Below are 16,826 nucleotides of genomic sequence, written 5' to 3'. Positions count from 1 at the left end.
GGGCCTTTGACTCCTCACTTCCTCGTTAGACTCACTGCCTGAACGGCAAAACCCCACCTTAGGAGTCGTAGACTAGAGCTTCATTTACATTTTAAAATCTCCATCTCTCTTCTCTCAAACCGCCAAACCCTAACCCTCTGCTCCGACAATGAGCTACGCGGCCTATAAGATGATGCACTGGCCCACTGGAATCGAGAACTGCGCCTCCGGCTTCGTCACTAACTGCCGTGCGGATTTGACGCCCCAAATTCGTCTCAACCAGACCGATGATCTTGAATCGGACTGGCCCTCAAAGCTCGGCATTGGTCCCGTTCCTAACCTCATCGTCTCTGCCGCTAATGTTCTCGAATTGTATGTAATCAGGGTTCAAGAAGAGGGCAGCAGAGAAGCCAGAACTTCCACGGATGTCAAGCGCGGTGGAATTATGGATGGGGTCTCCGCCGTTTCTCTCGAGCTCGTTTGCAGTTATAGGTTTGCCTCCATATCCATAAAACCTCTTGTAATATGTGTATGTTTTCGGCCTTTACTTTGTGTCTGTAGTTCTGAGTTTCTGGAATTTATATGTTCGTTTGTTCAGTGAGTATTGACAATGGATTGGATAAGTAGTGCATTCCTTAGCTTGTTCTTCGATCTTATTTATGCTTCCATTTCTCTTGCCTTCCGAAACTAGAACCAGGCATTAGGATGTAAAGGCAAATTAGTTCGGAAAAAATGGCCTTCGTGGAGAGTAAAAAAGCTTGATTTTACTTATATAAGCAACTGTTATGTTTATATTTTTGTTCGTTGCTCATATAGCGTTCATTTTAAATCAACATGGTTTTACTTTTTTGTTGTTTGTACCAAGTACAAAAGCGACAATCAAAATGTATCAAGGTTGCTGACTTGCTGTAGTTCTCCTTGGGTTTTTTTTTGGGGTTAAAAATTCTGCTGCAGATTGCACGGTAATGTTGAATCTATGGCGGTTCTATCTATAGGAGGTGGTGATGGATCTAGACGAAGAGATTCAATTATCTTAGCCTTTCTTGATGCCAAAATTTCGGTCCTGGAGTTTGATGATTCAATTCATGGCCTTCGAACAACGTAAGGATATATCATGAATAATTCTGTTCATACCTTTCTGATTTCTGGACTCTTTGTCATACTTCTAGTTTTGATTCTTATCTCAGAACTATTTATACAATATATGAACTGTTCCTGATTTTGCAAGCTAATACTTACTCATTGATGATGATTTCTTTTGCAGCTCAATGCACTGTTTTGAGGGACCGGAATGGCTTCATTTGAAAAGGGGAAGAGAATCATTTGCAAGAGGCCCTTTGGTCAAGGCTGATCCTCAAGGCAGGTGTAGCGGTGTTCTTGTATATGGTTTGCAGATGATAATACTCAAAGCTGCTCAGGTCTCTTTTGCTTCCTGAACTTTTGACTATTTCATACTTTACGTTCTCTACATCTAATGGTGATATGAAAAACCTTTTCTTGTTGAGGGAGTAGTACATTATGGATCTCTGTCATTTTCACATTTTCTAGGTTTTGTTTATTTTTAAGTTAGACATAAAAAGTTCTGCCGTTTGTTTGGCAGCTGCTTGAGAATAGTAATTCCTGCAAACCTTATATTCTGGAAGTTGTGCACATTTAAATTCCTATTTCTGTGGATGAGTAATACTTCCCATTGTGATACTTAAAATAATTCGCATAATATGAAAACAAAAATAAAAGAATAACATTTATTGTTGGCTGGTCTGGAAAATGATCTAGTATTTCATTTCTTTTAACAAAAAGGTTCTTGTTAAAAGATTGAAATGACCATCCAACTCAGTTGATAGAGCACAAGGCTCTTAACCTTGGGGTCGTGGGATCGAGTCCCACGGAGGGCATTTCATAATTCGGAGGTCTCCTACGGAAGCTGCTCTCAACCTGGCGTTGGGGGCAGCCTACTATCTTACCTCCCCCTTACCCCATTACATATGGGAATAAGGATCAACTAATTGTTCTTGTTAAAAGATTCACAAGAAATTGCCGAATCCCTGTAGTTAAAAGGTTATAAGCCTTCTTTAAGAAGGCCTCTGTAATTTTCTTTTCTTCATATCTTGGCATCAAATCTTTCTTTGTCAGGCTGGTTCTGGATTTGTTGGCGATGATGATGCTTTTGGATCTGGAGCTGCGGTTTCTGCTCGTGTTGAATCATCTTACATTATCAATTTACGAGATTTGGACATGAAACACATCAAAGATTTTGTATTTGTGCATGGTAAAGTTTGAGATTTTTAAGATTTTCTTTAAAGTACTTGCACTGTTATAAGTTAGTGTACCTATATCTGGTTTTCATTTCTGGAAAATCAGTTAGCAGTCTCGAATTTGCCAACTGGTTAAATGGACTTTCTTCACCTTGTTGCATTATAGTTAAACTGAACGACTCTTGGGTATTTAAATTGTCACTCTTATGTTGGCTTCTTGAAATTGGATTAGTTGGAAAACCTACTAGGCTTCATTTTATTATTAATAATGTCTCAGTGAACTACTTTATGTTCCCTTGATCTTTACTTATATTTTATGATATATCTAGGTTATATTGAGCCAGTGATGGTTGTCCTTCATGAACGGGAGCTTACTTGGGCTGGAAGGGTCTCTTGGAAACACCATACTTGTATGATTTCTGCACTTAGTATCAGCACAACGTTGAAGCAGCATCCTCTCATATGGTCATCAGCTGTATGTTTTCTTAACATTATTATTCATGTTTTACAACTATAGCAATGCTTTGATATATTTTTTACTCAGACTCGGGTCAGACTGTTGGATATGGGTATGTATCTGACATGTTCAGGTTTTTCTAAGTTTTTTCATGTATTTGGATGATCCTTGGAGATCATATCCCAATATACTTGTTTTGGATACAAGTGTCATATACAATTACTTTAAGAAGAGTTGGATCAACACACCCTACGCTATAAGTTAGATTTGGCTAAGATAAACCAATTTCTTCTTTCCTCCCCTTCGAAGCTTCTGGATATATATCAAAGATGAAGTTTGTGCTTTTGAGCAGTTACCTATTCCATGGCTTTTATTTGAGAAATGGTTATTTGATGCATAATTCCTTGAAAAATGAAAATCTCCACTTCAACCAAGCAAACTTCTATTAAAATTTACCAATGGATACTGTAATAGCATTATGTCAACTCCTCTTTTCTAATCTTTAATAGAAAAATTGAGGTTTAAACTAAAAGTAGAATTCTGAACAATTGTATTTTGTAAATTAGCTGGAGGGTTGTGCACAGTCCTTTCCAACCCCATTCTTATGAATATCGGTATTTCTTTATTTTCAGAAACTTCCTCATGATGCTTATAAGCTACTTGCTGTTCCATCACCAATTGGAGGTGTTCTTGTGATTAGTGCAAATACAATTCATTATCATAGTCAGGTAGACCTCTCCTTGTCCAGACACTTGAACTGGTCTACTACTTCTTTATGAGATTAATTTTTGCTAAAGTTTTGATTTAGTGATCCCCATTATATACTTTTTTCTAGTTTATCCTTAATAATCCTATAACTTGCAATTCTGTTTCTGCAGTCAACTTCATGTGCACTTGCTTTGAACAGTTATGCTGTTTCTTTTGATGACAGGTCATGACTCTCTCTCTCTCTGTCTGTCTCTCTCCCTCTCTCTCAAACACACACAGACACAAATGTTTATTAACCTGGTCCCATGATATACTTGCACCTACAGTTTGACATTGTTCTTGCATAATTTGCTTTTGACTGGTATTTGTATTATTGTTTATAATCTAGTTGTTTCTGAAATTAAAATCTCAGAGAATTGGGACCTCCGTTCTAATTTAGGCATTTTCCCAAAAAAATATTTCTTTTTTTTTTGATAATAATTGGAGGCCTCGTTAAAAACCCCCTTCATAATCATGAACATACTAAAACGTATGTCAACGAAAATTAGAAGGAGGAAAAGAGTACCTCATGATTTATTAAATAATAAAATCATTACACCTTGTATGAAATAACACCCCAATAAGATACATACACCACATCTAAACCAGAAAATCTCTAAATCCCCCTTAAACATCCAAATATTACAAGGTCAACCCTATCTGTTACCCACTCACACCTATCCCAAGCCTCACGTCACTAAAAACCAAAAATATTCGAAAGCAGTACATAAATCCATTAATATGATAAAAACACAACCGACTCCTAACAACGAACCATCTATATCTTGGAGAAGCGACACACTCCAATCAATTAAAACTCCTTCCAAAACCGCAAACAGACTAAAACCCAATATTTGTCCGAGACAATTAATCCACTTCAGCCTTTTGCTTGCTACTTTTAGATTCGCGAGGTTTTTTTTCTTTTAGTATTTTGATCCCTTCCGAAGACCCTCTCCCTGCAAATGGTTAGAATCACCTATTGCCCCACTACTGAGACCGTCTTTCAGGGCATGAGACTCACCAACGTTTTGATCTGATTGATCGAGGGCACAAGGTAAGGAAGACTCCAAAACTGAACATGGCCTTGAAGCTAAACCCATCTCACCACCATTGGTTCCACCGCCAGGTACAACTTCTTTCCCCATTTGATTTGACAAGTTTTCCATCAATCCAAGTGGAGAGGAACCCAGTGTAGCCTCAGGGGAACATCAACCAGTGGGAGGAGCTTCAATTTGAGTATTAGAGATGGCTAATGCAGCCATGATCGACATTGGATTTTTGGATTCGTCGTTGTCAGGGGTAATCGTGTCTTCTTCGTCTTCCTCGGGAACCCAATGAATAGGCTTGAAACTCGGATTGATCTTGCGAACCAGGACGTTAAACGATTGACCTTCAACCTTCAATCGTACTACCTCATCAATTCTAGAGATGATATTTGTGAAGATTTGGATTTTTACACGATAAAAGGACGATGGATATTGGAATTTTTCATCTATTGCAATAATTTCGCCCCACTTTGATGCAATGTTTGTAAAGGTACCCCAGCGCCAAGCATGAAAAGGAATACTTTCACAAACTAACCATATACGCTGACTCTCTACTATCAAGTTTTTAACCATGATTCAAACTTGTCGAACCACACTGCCAGAGACTCCGAATTCTCTACCTTCATTCTATTGAGTAACATCGAGGTTTCAAAACACATTAGGACAACATTTCATGTAGCTCTCATCAACGAAAAACCCTTAAGGCCTTTTTCATGCGTTTGTCTTGCAAGGCTCGAGATGGAGACAATTTCTACACCAACACACAAGGCAATTTTCCAGTACTCGTAATTTATCTTCATCAACCACCCCTTCTATCGAGGATAGGTAACTATTCTTGTCAGCTACCTCCCTATCCTTTCGCTGAAAGAATGTATTAGTTCTTCTGGAGAATAACTGTCTGGGCTTATATTTTGCCATCGAAACTCCAATCTTGCGTCCAAAAATGAAAGAGCCATCTATCCTAACAATTGCTTTCTTGGCTTCTTCAAATGTAACAAATCTGATAAACCAAAACGAATCCCCCGTATAGATTTTTTAGAAGGGATGAAAGCATCAATCACCTTTCCATGGATGCAAAAAAGAGAGCTAAGCTTTTTCCAATGAAGATTCTCAAGAATATTTTCAACAAATAGCGTATAACATCCAGCCCTAATTCCCTTTTTTGTTGGTATGTATTTTTCCTTCCCCCCATGAACTGTTATCCTTCCTCCAGACACCACTGCCGTTCCTCCCGTAATTATTTTTATTTCCAGCCTAAAACCCTTTGAAATGATCGCTCATATTTCACAAATCAACTTAAAATCAAAGACTAGAAAACAGATTCAGACCTAACCTTTTAGTACTGCCGGACTAACGAAGTTAAACCTCCTGGAACTAAAAAGTGGGATTTTGTATAACTTCCGGCAGGGTATGGTCGGAATCCTCCAGAGACAGCAGCTATAAAATCGGCGCTGGAAATGGTTGTCCACGCGCCCTCACGCGCCGGCACATGAAGAAGAGACTGTACTTTGTGACGGTGCGTGAACTCTACGCGCTGGGCGAATGGTGACCGGGCTTTCTAGATCGGCCGATCGTCGAATGGTGTACCTCTTGGTGCTGGCGGTGTCGAGAGAACGGTCTCCAAAAGTCCCCGGCAAAAATGAAGAAACGACCTTCAACGGTAGATCTGCGCGTTTGAAGGATTTTTTTCGCAAAACTAAGTTTGAAAGTAGAATCACAGTGACGAGATGAACTTCCCTGAGAAAAACGGAGGCGAAAGATGGTCGGAGTGTGGCGGCGGACGGCGTTCAACGATGAATAGCGTTGGCGGACGGCGGAACGCACACTTGAGAACTAATGGGATCCCTAAAAACACCTAACCTTCTAGAGAGAAGTGGGAGCTTCTCTCTCTAGAACCCTTGCTACTAATTTGTAAAAAAAAAAATTCTTAATCAAGGGCTTAAAGCACCGATAAGTTCCTATAAGTCTTATCTGAAATAAATACCATTATCCAAGAATTCTTGGAATTTAATCTTGAATTCTCGTGACATCTTTATTGACATGTCACCTCAACAGCTGCAACCGTCAATGGGCTTTACAACAATGGGGCAAGTGGTAGAGTGTGTGTTGAGCAATGCTTGTGTCATAGGATGATAGCATGTCCAAGTTGTCAGTATCAATTATTTTTTTGAGAAAGATGGTGGATTGCATATGCTGGTATATCAAATTAGTACCTTAGGACCTTCTCATTCCTGTGTGAGCATGGTGATCACTGTATTTATGTTTATCTGATCAATCTTAATGAGTTGTTGGACTCATTTATTTGTTTTAGTAGTTTCCTGTTGGTTTTGGCAATAATAGCTGATCATGGCATTAATTGATTAACATCTCGCTTTTTTTTCTCAGTGGTCTATTTTGTTAAAGTGGCATTTGACATAAATGTTAAATGTTTTAAGCATCTAACGTAATTGTCTTTGCTTTTGTTTCACCTTAGCTCCTCTTTTTGGCCTTTAACACTGATTGTGTTCTGTATATTATTTTAGTCAAGAGCTTCCAAGATCAAGTTTCAATGTAGAACTGGATGCTGCTAATGCAACTTGGTTACTAAATGATGTAGCTCTGCTGTCAACAAAGACTGGAGAACTACTACTGCTTACCCTTGTTTATGATGGGAGGTAAGTATTTTCATTTTGTTGTCATTTTTCACTTGTATGGTAGTTTCCTTTAATAACTTAATTCTTTTTTGTTTTTGTCTTTATGGAATAAATAATTTAATCGGCAGATAGTCATGATATTGCATAACAATATCTGTCGTGGTGCTTGTGGGGGAATAGTTTAACGAGGTGACTGATAGTGAAAATGTTATAATATTATGACCAAAATAGGAAATAAAATATGCATATAAGTGGCAGTAATGAGGTCTTATCACTCAGAAGGTCTAGATTGCTGACAGGAGTTATGCTGAAAGCACACCCTTGTCGTATCAGATATCTGATACAATTGCTTTCTTAAGTTTTATTAACTTGTTTCTATTTTGTTAAGGAAAATGGTTTTCCTATTTAAAATCGTTGTTCATAAAACTAGAACAAATTAAAATTACTTTTGTTCATTAAGTATTGTCATTTTTCTCTTTTAAGTAATTGGCAGATTAAGCTAAGAGAACATATGACTTATTGAAGAGTGCTTCAGTCCCTAGTTTGGAAGTTAAAACAGAAAACAAAATGTTGGAAGAGAAATGCTTTACTCCATCCAGAGTAATGTTGAATGTTGTTTTATGGGAAATTAGAGTTTCTACACATCTTGTTTCTTAATTCTTTCTTTTCTCTTCTGAAGGGTTGTGCAGAGACTTGACCTCTCCAAGTCTAAGGCTTCAGTACTTGCATCGGTTAGTTAATCTGTTAAAAATCTTCATGCTAATGCAGGTATATATGTATTCTTTCAATATTTATACTGTATTGACTAGTTATGTTGGGAATTTTGCTTCCATTCTTTTAGGGCATTACAACTATTGGAAATTCATTGTTCTTTCTGGGTAGTCGATTGGGAGATAGTTTGCTTGTTCAATTCAGTAGTGGATCAGGAGCATCAACCTTGCCATCTGGCTTGAAGGAAGAGGTGTATTTGTTATCAGCTTCCATTCAGTAATTATTTTAAAGTATTGTTGTTTTTTGAATTGTTCAACAAGCCCATGCTATTTCAAAATCTTCTATTCCTGCTTGGCTTTCTAGGCACCTTTGGTTGATAATCCTACACTGAAGGGCTGTTATCTCATATTCTGCGAATATTATAGCATCATGTTGACAATTTTCATGCTTCATTCTAAATTTGTTCTTTGCTAATTCTTTTGTTGTTGGAATGCTATAAATATTTTCTTCTGGTTTTCTGTTCTTCTAGGTTGGAGATATCGAAGGTGATGTCCATCTAGCAAAGCGCTTGCGGAGGTCATCTTCTGATGCTTTGCAAGATACAATTGGCAGTGAAGAGCTTTCCTTGTACGGTTCAGCTCCAAATAATAGTGAATCGGCACAGGTGGTGTACCTCTTTAAAATATTAATAGGGCTTTTTTGATTGCTTTTAAGCTTCATCTTAAGAAGAAATTCTAAAAATACGGCGTTGGAAATTAAACTCTTCTGGGATTAGCAACTCTCAGAATCAGTTGTGTAGAAGTCTCATTTGTTTAGGCGTCTTTTATGATAAGAAAGTATAAGTCTTCGGAGTCTTTGTAATCTCTCTCTATATAAAATTTTATCTTTAGTAGAAAAGTTCTACTAGAAGTCAGCAACTCAGTTTATTTTAACTATTATAATCTCCTAATTCAATAATTCGATTTCTCTTGCATTACCTCTTTTATTCTTTCCCTCACCTTCAATTTATTTTCTTAGATTATAACATTTTTTTTATAAGATTTGAAGGCCTCATTAAAATCCACATTCTTGATTAATGGAGTTAATGTGTAAACTCCTTAATCAGCTGAAGATGGAAAAGAGTGCTTTATAACTTTATTGAATAAAGTAGGAATTACAGTCTAGAGGAAGAAAACCCAATAACCCTTACAAATAATCACTCGAAAACAAAATACATAAAATTCAGCTTATACCAGCTTTTGCTAAGGCATCAGCCTCCATGTTAACTGTCCTTGTAACCCATCTAACAAATCCCCCACAAAACCTAAGTTTAACAACTATATCTTTAACAATATAAGCATACACAGCTGGACAAGAATCAACTTTAATAATCCAGTCCACAGCTACCCTGCTGTCACTCTCAACAATCAAACGAATTTTTTCCCTCCCTTGGATAGATGAGACGAAAACAAGTCCCCTTTGAATAGCTTTAAGTTCCTTCAAAGTTGGAGGACCCGGGCCCTCTGACTCCTGAAAAGTTACTAATATTGCACCAAGATGATCCCTTAAAATGCCTCCCAACCCACTTTTCTTCCAATCACTACTAGTGGCAGCATCCACATTCAGTTTAAAGAAACCTATAGGAGAAGGACACCAGGGAAAATTAGAAGACTTCAGGTACTTGTAGGACGAATGGGAATCCCCTATTGAAGGGTACGAAATCAACGAGTCTTTAGGAATAGAGATATCCTTATACTTAGCTAGGAACCAAGATGCAAGCCTGACTCTTGCTAAAAAGAATAATTCAATCTGGTCCAACTTCCCCCCTTCAAAAACAATTAAATTTATGGTTTTCCAAACGGTCCAAATAACAACCCCAGGAATGAATGACCATATAGCAGAATTTGGCTTCAACTCTTCCCAGCCTGAGAGAAGTTTTAGCATCTTCATGAAGAACAGAACTAACACTCCACAATTGTAAAAATTTATTCCATAATGGCCACACAACCGAACAGGAAAAGAATAAATGCGAGGAAGACTCATTGACCTTTTTACAAAGAGGGCATAAAACATCATCAATTCCTTGAACTCCTCTTTTTGCCAATTCAGTTTTAACAACAAGCTTATGCTGCACAATTTGCCACAATAAAGTTTCAACTCGAGGTGGTAGTAATCCTGTCCAAACAACCTTCATCCAGAATTGAACCTCTTCGGAACCAGAAACACATTTCTTAACACAAGAATTGACTGTAAACATACCATCCCCACTGCCTTTCCAAATTAAGCCATCACAAAAGAGGAACTAGCAAAACATGGGAGAGAGAAAAGTAGAGAGAGAGAGAGAAAAGTTGAAAGGGAAAATAGGTTCAGGCGAGGTTTGGAAGGCTTTTGTCGATAATCTAAGTAGGAGAGTTTCTCGGCGTGAGCTTAGAGATATTTTTTCGTCTCAGGGAACTGTGGAGAGAGTTTTCATCCCGAAAGAAACTAAAAACCCAAAATATAGATTTTCCACTTTCGCTTTTGTTCAGTTTGAGAGGGAATCTGGTTTGAGGAGAGCAATTGATATGTTAAATGATTCACTGATAGATGGGAGAAGGATTTCAGTTGGTGTTGCAAAATACAATGAAGTTCGTCCAAGGAATGTGGCCAAGAATAGTCCAGTTCAGTTGGGTCCAGTTTCGATTACAGCAGGTCCTTCAAAGTTGAAAGAGGCTGATTTTTCCAGTAGGAGTGTTAGGGATGACAGATCGTACAAAAAGGCTTTACTGACTGAGGATATGAGGAACAATACTTTGGGGTATAGGGAGACACATTCTGTTGGGAATCAAAGGGAGAAAGCATTGAAGAATGTTATGGAAATGCATATTCCCTCTGAGAATCGGAACTGGGTCAAAAGATCCTTAACAGGGATTTTTAAGCTCTCTTTAGATATTAAGTCAGTTCAGGAGTTCTTCATTACTAATGGTTACGAAGTTCAGATTGTTGGTTGGGGTTATGCCCGTAATTCCTGTGTTATCATTTTCAAATCTCTCGAAGAAATGATGGAGGCATGGACAAAGAAGAGAGATGTAATAAACTTTTGTTTTGATAGATTAGCACCTTTACTGAATGAAGGTGTTCCAATGGCTTATTGTCAGCTTGAGTTAAGTGGGGTTCCTCTGTTATGTTGGGATGAATCCTTCTTGGAACGAGCTGCTGGAAGATGGGGAAGTATGGTAGAAATCCATGAGTCCACTAAGAACAGGGAGGATCTCTCGTCTGTGAGGATTCTTTTGCGAGTTGCAAGTCCTTTCGATGTTCCAGAATTCACTAATTTTGGATCCTATGGCAGATCGTATCGGATTAAGATCAAAGTTGGAGAGGGCTGGGAAGATGCAAATCCTTTTTTCAAATTTTTTCCGGTGATCGGTGCAGAGGGGAAACAGTATGGCGAGTTGGGGTCTGAGGAAGGTAGAGTCAGGGAGAAGTCAGAATATGAGGTAAGTTCAGTCAAATCAGCAGAGATGTTCAGACAGAAGGTTGACTTGTGGAATGATGATGGTGTCTCTTTCGGCACAGCACAGTCTGATGGGGAAATTCACTTTCCAAGACTTTCTAAACATGGGAAAGGCATTAAAAGAGGGTTGTCAGGTGTTCAGAATGGTGGGAATACCATAGTAGGTGAGTTTGCAGGTTTGGGCATCAGAAATTCAAATATTTCGGCTAATGGGCCAGAGGCCCTATCTGTTGACAATGAGCTGACTGGATCGGAGGCTTCAAAGTTTTTCCTTCTGGGCCAGGATATACAATTAACAAGTTTGGTAAACTGGTTAAAAACAGGGGATTTATAGAGGCTAGTAGTGTTAAAAACAAGAATAAAGGGACCAGTTGCATTTCAGCTTCGTCTGCCAGTGTAGATATTGAGGTTCCTGATCCTAATTTTTCGCTGATAGTTCCTAACTCGAATTGTTTGAAGAGTCAGTTAAGAAATAAAGCGATGGTGTTGCATAGAAGCTCGTTATCCACAAAAAGTGAGCCTCTACAGAGAAGGAGAATGGCCAGTTACAGCAAAGTTTATAGGAGGGAGAGAAAACATTGGCATGGGGAGATTCATAAGGAAACTAATGGTACATAGGTTGTTCCAGTTCAAAACAAAGTTTGTGATCAGGTCTGCACGCCAATACAAAAGATTTCTACAGCAGCAGAGCTTAATTCTCCAGGCAGAGAGGAGACAAATTTAGTAGAGAAAGCTGGGATTAGTAGTCTCGATGGAGAGCCAGAGGGTTGTGTTACGGACAATCATTTGATTAATTCCAAATCAGGATTCTGCAAAAGAAGGGCAAGAAGATCATTGGTAAGAGAAGCTCTAGAACATGTCAATATTTCTACAGCCTCTTCTACAGAATTTTCAGAGCTTTTAGATGAAGCAGTAGCCACATGGCAAGTGAGTCAGATTTTGGGGGTCTCTTTTACTAAGGGGAAGGAAGCTTTTCTGGACAAAATAATTAAATTAGAACAGGGCTTGAATTTGGCCAGTTGAGTTGCCATAGTGGGGAAGTCAGGTTCTCAAGAAATTTTAATGAAAGACAAATTAGCAATAATTTCATGGAATGTTAGGGGCTTGGGGAAAAGAGAAAAACATAAAGCAGTCCAGAGATTGGTCTCTAGCTCATATCCTTCTTTTCTTTGGTTACAAGAAACTAAAGTAGAGAAGGTTCAAAGGTCTTTTCTGAGAAGGAATGGACTGAATAATCTTCAGAGTGTTATTGAATCTCCAGCTATTGGTTCTTCAGGGGGCTTATTATGTTGTTGGGATGACAATGTGTTTGAGATGGAAAATCACTGCATTAACAGAAGATTCATTGCTGTTGTAGGGAAATTCAGGCTGCATCAATTCAGAAGTGTCCTCATTAATGTTTATGGGCCTTCAGTGGAGGAAGAAAAAGAGAGTTTTTTTTGAAGAACTCAGTGTGTTCATCTCTGGACAGAACCTGTCGGTTTGTGTTGGAGGAGATTTTAATGTTTATTTGTGTGAAGATGAGAAGGTGGGTAAAGCACAGAATAGGTTCTCTATGAGGATTTTCTCTCAGTTTATTCAGTCTTTAGGTTTGATTAATCTGCCTTTGAATGGGGGAAGGTTCACTTGGTGTAATAACCAAGATGATCCAATTTTTGTTAGATTGGACAGATTTTTGGTGGGTGGTCAATTTTTAGCTACTTTTCCTAAGATTTCTCAGTCTCTTATTCCTAAATCCATTTCAGATCACAATGCTATTTTATTGAAAGATGAAGATATTGATTGGGGGAAAAGACCGTTTAGACTCTTTAATTATCTGATGGAGGAAGACGGCTTTGAGGATATGGTCAGACATTCTATCACAGATTGTAAGAAGACTGGGAGAAAAGGTGGGATCTTAAGTATTTTGAAGAACTCTAAAGCTGCCATCAAGAAATGGTCAGGGAAGAAGAATCAATTTCCGGGAGTAGCAATATCAGATTTGGAAAAGAAAATTCAGAAGCTTGAGGAAGACGCCCAGCAGCTGAATAACAGCTCTGTTCAGGGGATTGCTAAAGAGCTTAGTGTTTGTAGAGCAGAGTTATGGAGACTTCACAGAATTGAGGAGCAGATTTGGCTTCAAAATTCTAGGAAGAAGTGGCTTAATGATGGAGACCGAAACACAAGATTCTTTCATACTTGTGCTTCAGTTAGGAGGAAACGAAATGCTCTGAATGCTTTAATTGTTGATGGGAATACTACTCACGATCCAACTGTTATCAAAGCCAAGGTCAAAGATCATTTTTTCAAAATTTATAATGATCGGTCTATTTTAGAAGTTGAAGATATTGGTTTGGTTTTCCCCAGAATTTCTTTCGAACAGAATATGCTTTTAGAGAAGGAGTTTTCCGAGGATGAGGTTTGGGAAACTCTAAAGTCTTGTGATAGTAATAAAGCTCTGGGGCCCGATGGATTGAATTTGGGTTTTTTTAAAAGGTTTTGGTCTGTTCTTAAGGGGAATATTATGCAGTTTTTTCACAGATTATTTGTGGGGAAAGAATGGGAACATGGTATTAACCATACTTTTATTACCCTTATTCCTAAGGAATCTAACATTGGAAGTCTTGATGATTATAGACCTATAAGCCTAGTAGGAGGAGTGTATAAGATATTATCCAAGTGTCTTTCAAGGAGGCTTAGAAGTTGTATAGGAGATCTTATAAGCCCGACTCAATTCGCTTTTATTCCCGGTAGACAAATTTTGGACTGCTCACTCATTGCTAACGAGGGTATTGATTATTGGAGGAAGAAAGGGTTAAAGGGTTGTGTGTTTAAAGTTGATTTCAAAAAGGCATACGATACGATTGACTGGCCTATCTTGTTCAAGGTGATGGAAAAAATGGGTTTCGGTTTCACATGGATAAGTTGGATTAGGAGATGTGTTTCTACAGCTTCAATCTCAGTGTTAGTTAATGGGGTTCCATCCGAGGAGTTTCTAATGGCCAAGGGTCTTAGACAGGGATGTTCACTCTCGCCTTTACTTTTTAACCTAGTGGGGGAATTATTGAATCTTTTAATTCGAAGAGCTGTTTCGGAGGGTTTATTTGCTGGTTTGACAGTTGGCAAGGAGGAGGGGTCTTTTAATCTTTCACACTTGCAGTTTGCGGATGACTTAATTATTTTCTGTGGAGCTTCGAAGACTCAAATTATGAATGTGAAGAGGGTGCTTAGAGTATTTGAGGTTATGTCAGGGCTGCAACTAAACCTGAAGAAAAGCAGACTCTTCGGGATTAATATATCCCAACAGGAGGTTAAAACTTGGGCAGATTCTATCGGTTGTTTGGTGGGAAACTTCCCATCTAATTATCTAGGCCTCCCTCTAGGTGCTACTAGGAATTCCTCTGTTATCTGGGAACCAGTGGTACAGAATTTTCACTCTAAATTAGCAGGTTGGAAGGCTGCTACTCTTTCTTTAGCAGGGAGACTGGTTTTGATCAAATCCGTTCTGTCCTCACTACCTACGTATTTTTTGTCTATTTTTAAGATTCCAGCTTCTATCCTCAAGACTCTCAATTCTATTATGTCTAATTTCTTATGGGGAGGGGGCAATGGTATTAAGAAGATACACTGGGTTAAATGGGATGATGTCTGCAAATCAAAGACTGAGGGAGGCTTGGGAGTTCGGAATCTGATTTTTATGAACAGAGCATTGCTAGGGAAATGGTCTTGGAGGTTTGCAAATGAGAGAAATTCTGTTTGGAGGAATTTTATTTGTAGCAAATACAACATTGACTCTTCTAGACTATTGTTTGACAGCAAGATTCCTTCTCAATCCTCCTGGTTGTGGAGATCAGTGGTTAATAACCATTTCAAACAAGACTCATTTGGTTGTAAGTTCCGTAGTTTGTGCAAGTTTTATGTCGGAAATGGTAAGCATGTTCGATTTTGGCAAGATAGTTGGGCTGCTGATTTTCCGTTTCAGATTCTATTTCCTAGACTGTTTTCACTGTCAACTAATAAATTCGGTAAACTTTGTGAGTTCGGGGAATTTCTTTCTTCGGGTTGGATTTGGGATGTTAAAGTTCAAAGAAATTTAAACGATTGGGAGCTTGAACAATGGTGCAATTTGGTGAGCATCATTTCTTCTTTCTCTCTATCTATTGATTCTAGCGATGGATTGATCTGGAAAGGCAGTGGGGATGGGGTTTATACAGTCGGTTCTTGTGTTAAGAGTTGTGCTTCAATTTCTGAAGAGTCTCATTTCTGGAACAAGATTGTTTGGAGAGGATTGGTTCCCCCTAGAGTTGAAACATTAGTTTGGCAAATTGTGCTTCAAAAAATTGCAGTTAAATCCGAATTGGTTAAGAGAGGAGTTCAAGGTATTGAGGATGGCTTATGCCCTCTTTGTAAAATGGTTGAAGAATCTTCTTCGCATCTATTCTTCTCCTGTTCGGTTGCGTGGTCTTTGTGGAATAAATTTCTAAATTTTTGGAGATTTAGTTCTGTGTTTTCTGCAGAAGCAAAAAATTTTCTTGCTTGGGATGAGTTGAAATCTAATTCGGTAATTTGGACTTTCATTCCTGGGGCTGTTATTTGGACAATCTGGAAATTCAGGAATTACATAGTTTTTGAAGGGGGGAAGCTCGATCAGACTGAATTATTCTTCTTAACAAGAGTTAGGCTGGCCTCTTGGTATTTAGCAAAGAATAAGGATGTTTCTATTCCTAAGGACTCCTTAATTTCTGATCCTTCTATAGGGGATTCTTACTCGTCCTACAATTTCTTGAAGTCTTCCATAACCCCTTGGTTACCTCCCCCTACGGGTTTCATCAAGTTGAATGTGGATGCAGCAATTAGTTGTGATTGGGAAAAATCAGGTCTGGGTGGTCTTATGAGGGATCATTTTGGTGCAATCCTTGGTTCTTTTCAGGAACCGGATGGTTCTGGACCTCCAACATTGAAGGAACTTAAAGCTATCCAAAGGGGTATCTCTTTCTTTACCTCTGTCCTAGGGAGGGTTAAAGATAGGTTGATCATAGAGAGTGATAGCAGAGTTGCAGTAGACTGGATCAATAAGGTTGTCCCATATCCAACTGTTTATGGTTTTATTGTTAGAGATATTGTTGAGTGTCTTAAAACCGTCGGGGGGGTTGTTAGATGGATTGCAAGGACAGCTAATATGGATGCCGATGCTCTAGCAAAGGCTGGTATAGGTTGATTATTATGTTGTTGACTTCTATAGTTTGGTTTTAAGGCTCAAGAATTGTTGTAAGGGTACTACTTGGATTTTTCTTTCCAAGGTTGTAATTCTTATTTTCTTCAATGAAATTATAAGGCACTCTTTTCCTCCTTCCCATGATTAAGAAGCTTCTTTACAAGCTCCATTAATCAAGAAGGAGGTTTTTAAAGAGACCTTCAAATCTTATCAAAAAAAATTAAGCCATCACTGGATTCTATAGACAGAGAAACAAGAGAAATAGTGCTCATCAAGTTACACCATTGTTCCAACTCCCAATCATTTAAATTTCTCCTCACTTGAACATC

At 38.4% G+C, this 16,826-nt stretch overlaps 1 protein-coding gene across 3 annotated transcripts in view; it reads left to right on the top strand.

Annotated features, from left to right (window-relative positions):
- Positions 1-11: 11 nt before the first annotated feature.
- LOC120125126 (cleavage and polyadenylation specificity factor subunit 1-like) overlaps positions 12-16,826 on the top strand; it is a 42,137-nt gene continuing 25,322 nt past the window's right edge. For all 3 annotated transcript variants that reach the window (XM_039143617.1, XM_039143618.1, XM_039143616.1), the window contains exons 1-11: positions 12-471; positions 934-1,080; positions 1,244-1,397; positions 2,113-2,248; positions 2,564-2,709; positions 3,324-3,419; positions 3,570-3,622; positions 7,007-7,138; positions 7,797-7,848; positions 7,959-8,078; positions 8,358-8,492. In XM_039143617.1, coding sequence (XP_038999548.1) covers positions 149-471; positions 934-1,080; positions 1,244-1,397; positions 2,113-2,248; positions 2,564-2,709; positions 3,324-3,419; positions 3,570-3,622; positions 7,007-7,138; positions 7,797-7,848; positions 7,959-8,078; positions 8,358-8,492 — 1,494 coding nt within the window. In that variant the 5' untranslated portion in view covers positions 12-148. The remainder of the gene's footprint in view (positions 472-933; positions 1,081-1,243; positions 1,398-2,112; positions 2,249-2,563; positions 2,710-3,323; positions 3,420-3,569; positions 3,623-7,006; positions 7,139-7,796; positions 7,849-7,958; positions 8,079-8,357; positions 8,493-16,826) is intronic.

This window comes from Hibiscus syriacus, unplaced genomic scaffold (genome assembly GCF_006381635.1).
Source record: "Hibiscus syriacus cultivar Baekdansim isolate YM2019G1 unplaced genomic scaffold, ASM638163v2 tig00110429_pilon, whole genome shotgun sequence".
Taxonomy (NCBI): domain Eukaryota; kingdom Viridiplantae; phylum Streptophyta; class Magnoliopsida; order Malvales; family Malvaceae; genus Hibiscus; species Hibiscus syriacus.
The sequence above is the reverse complement of the archived record's forward strand: the minus strand, read 5'-3'. Positions and strand labels throughout refer to the sequence as shown.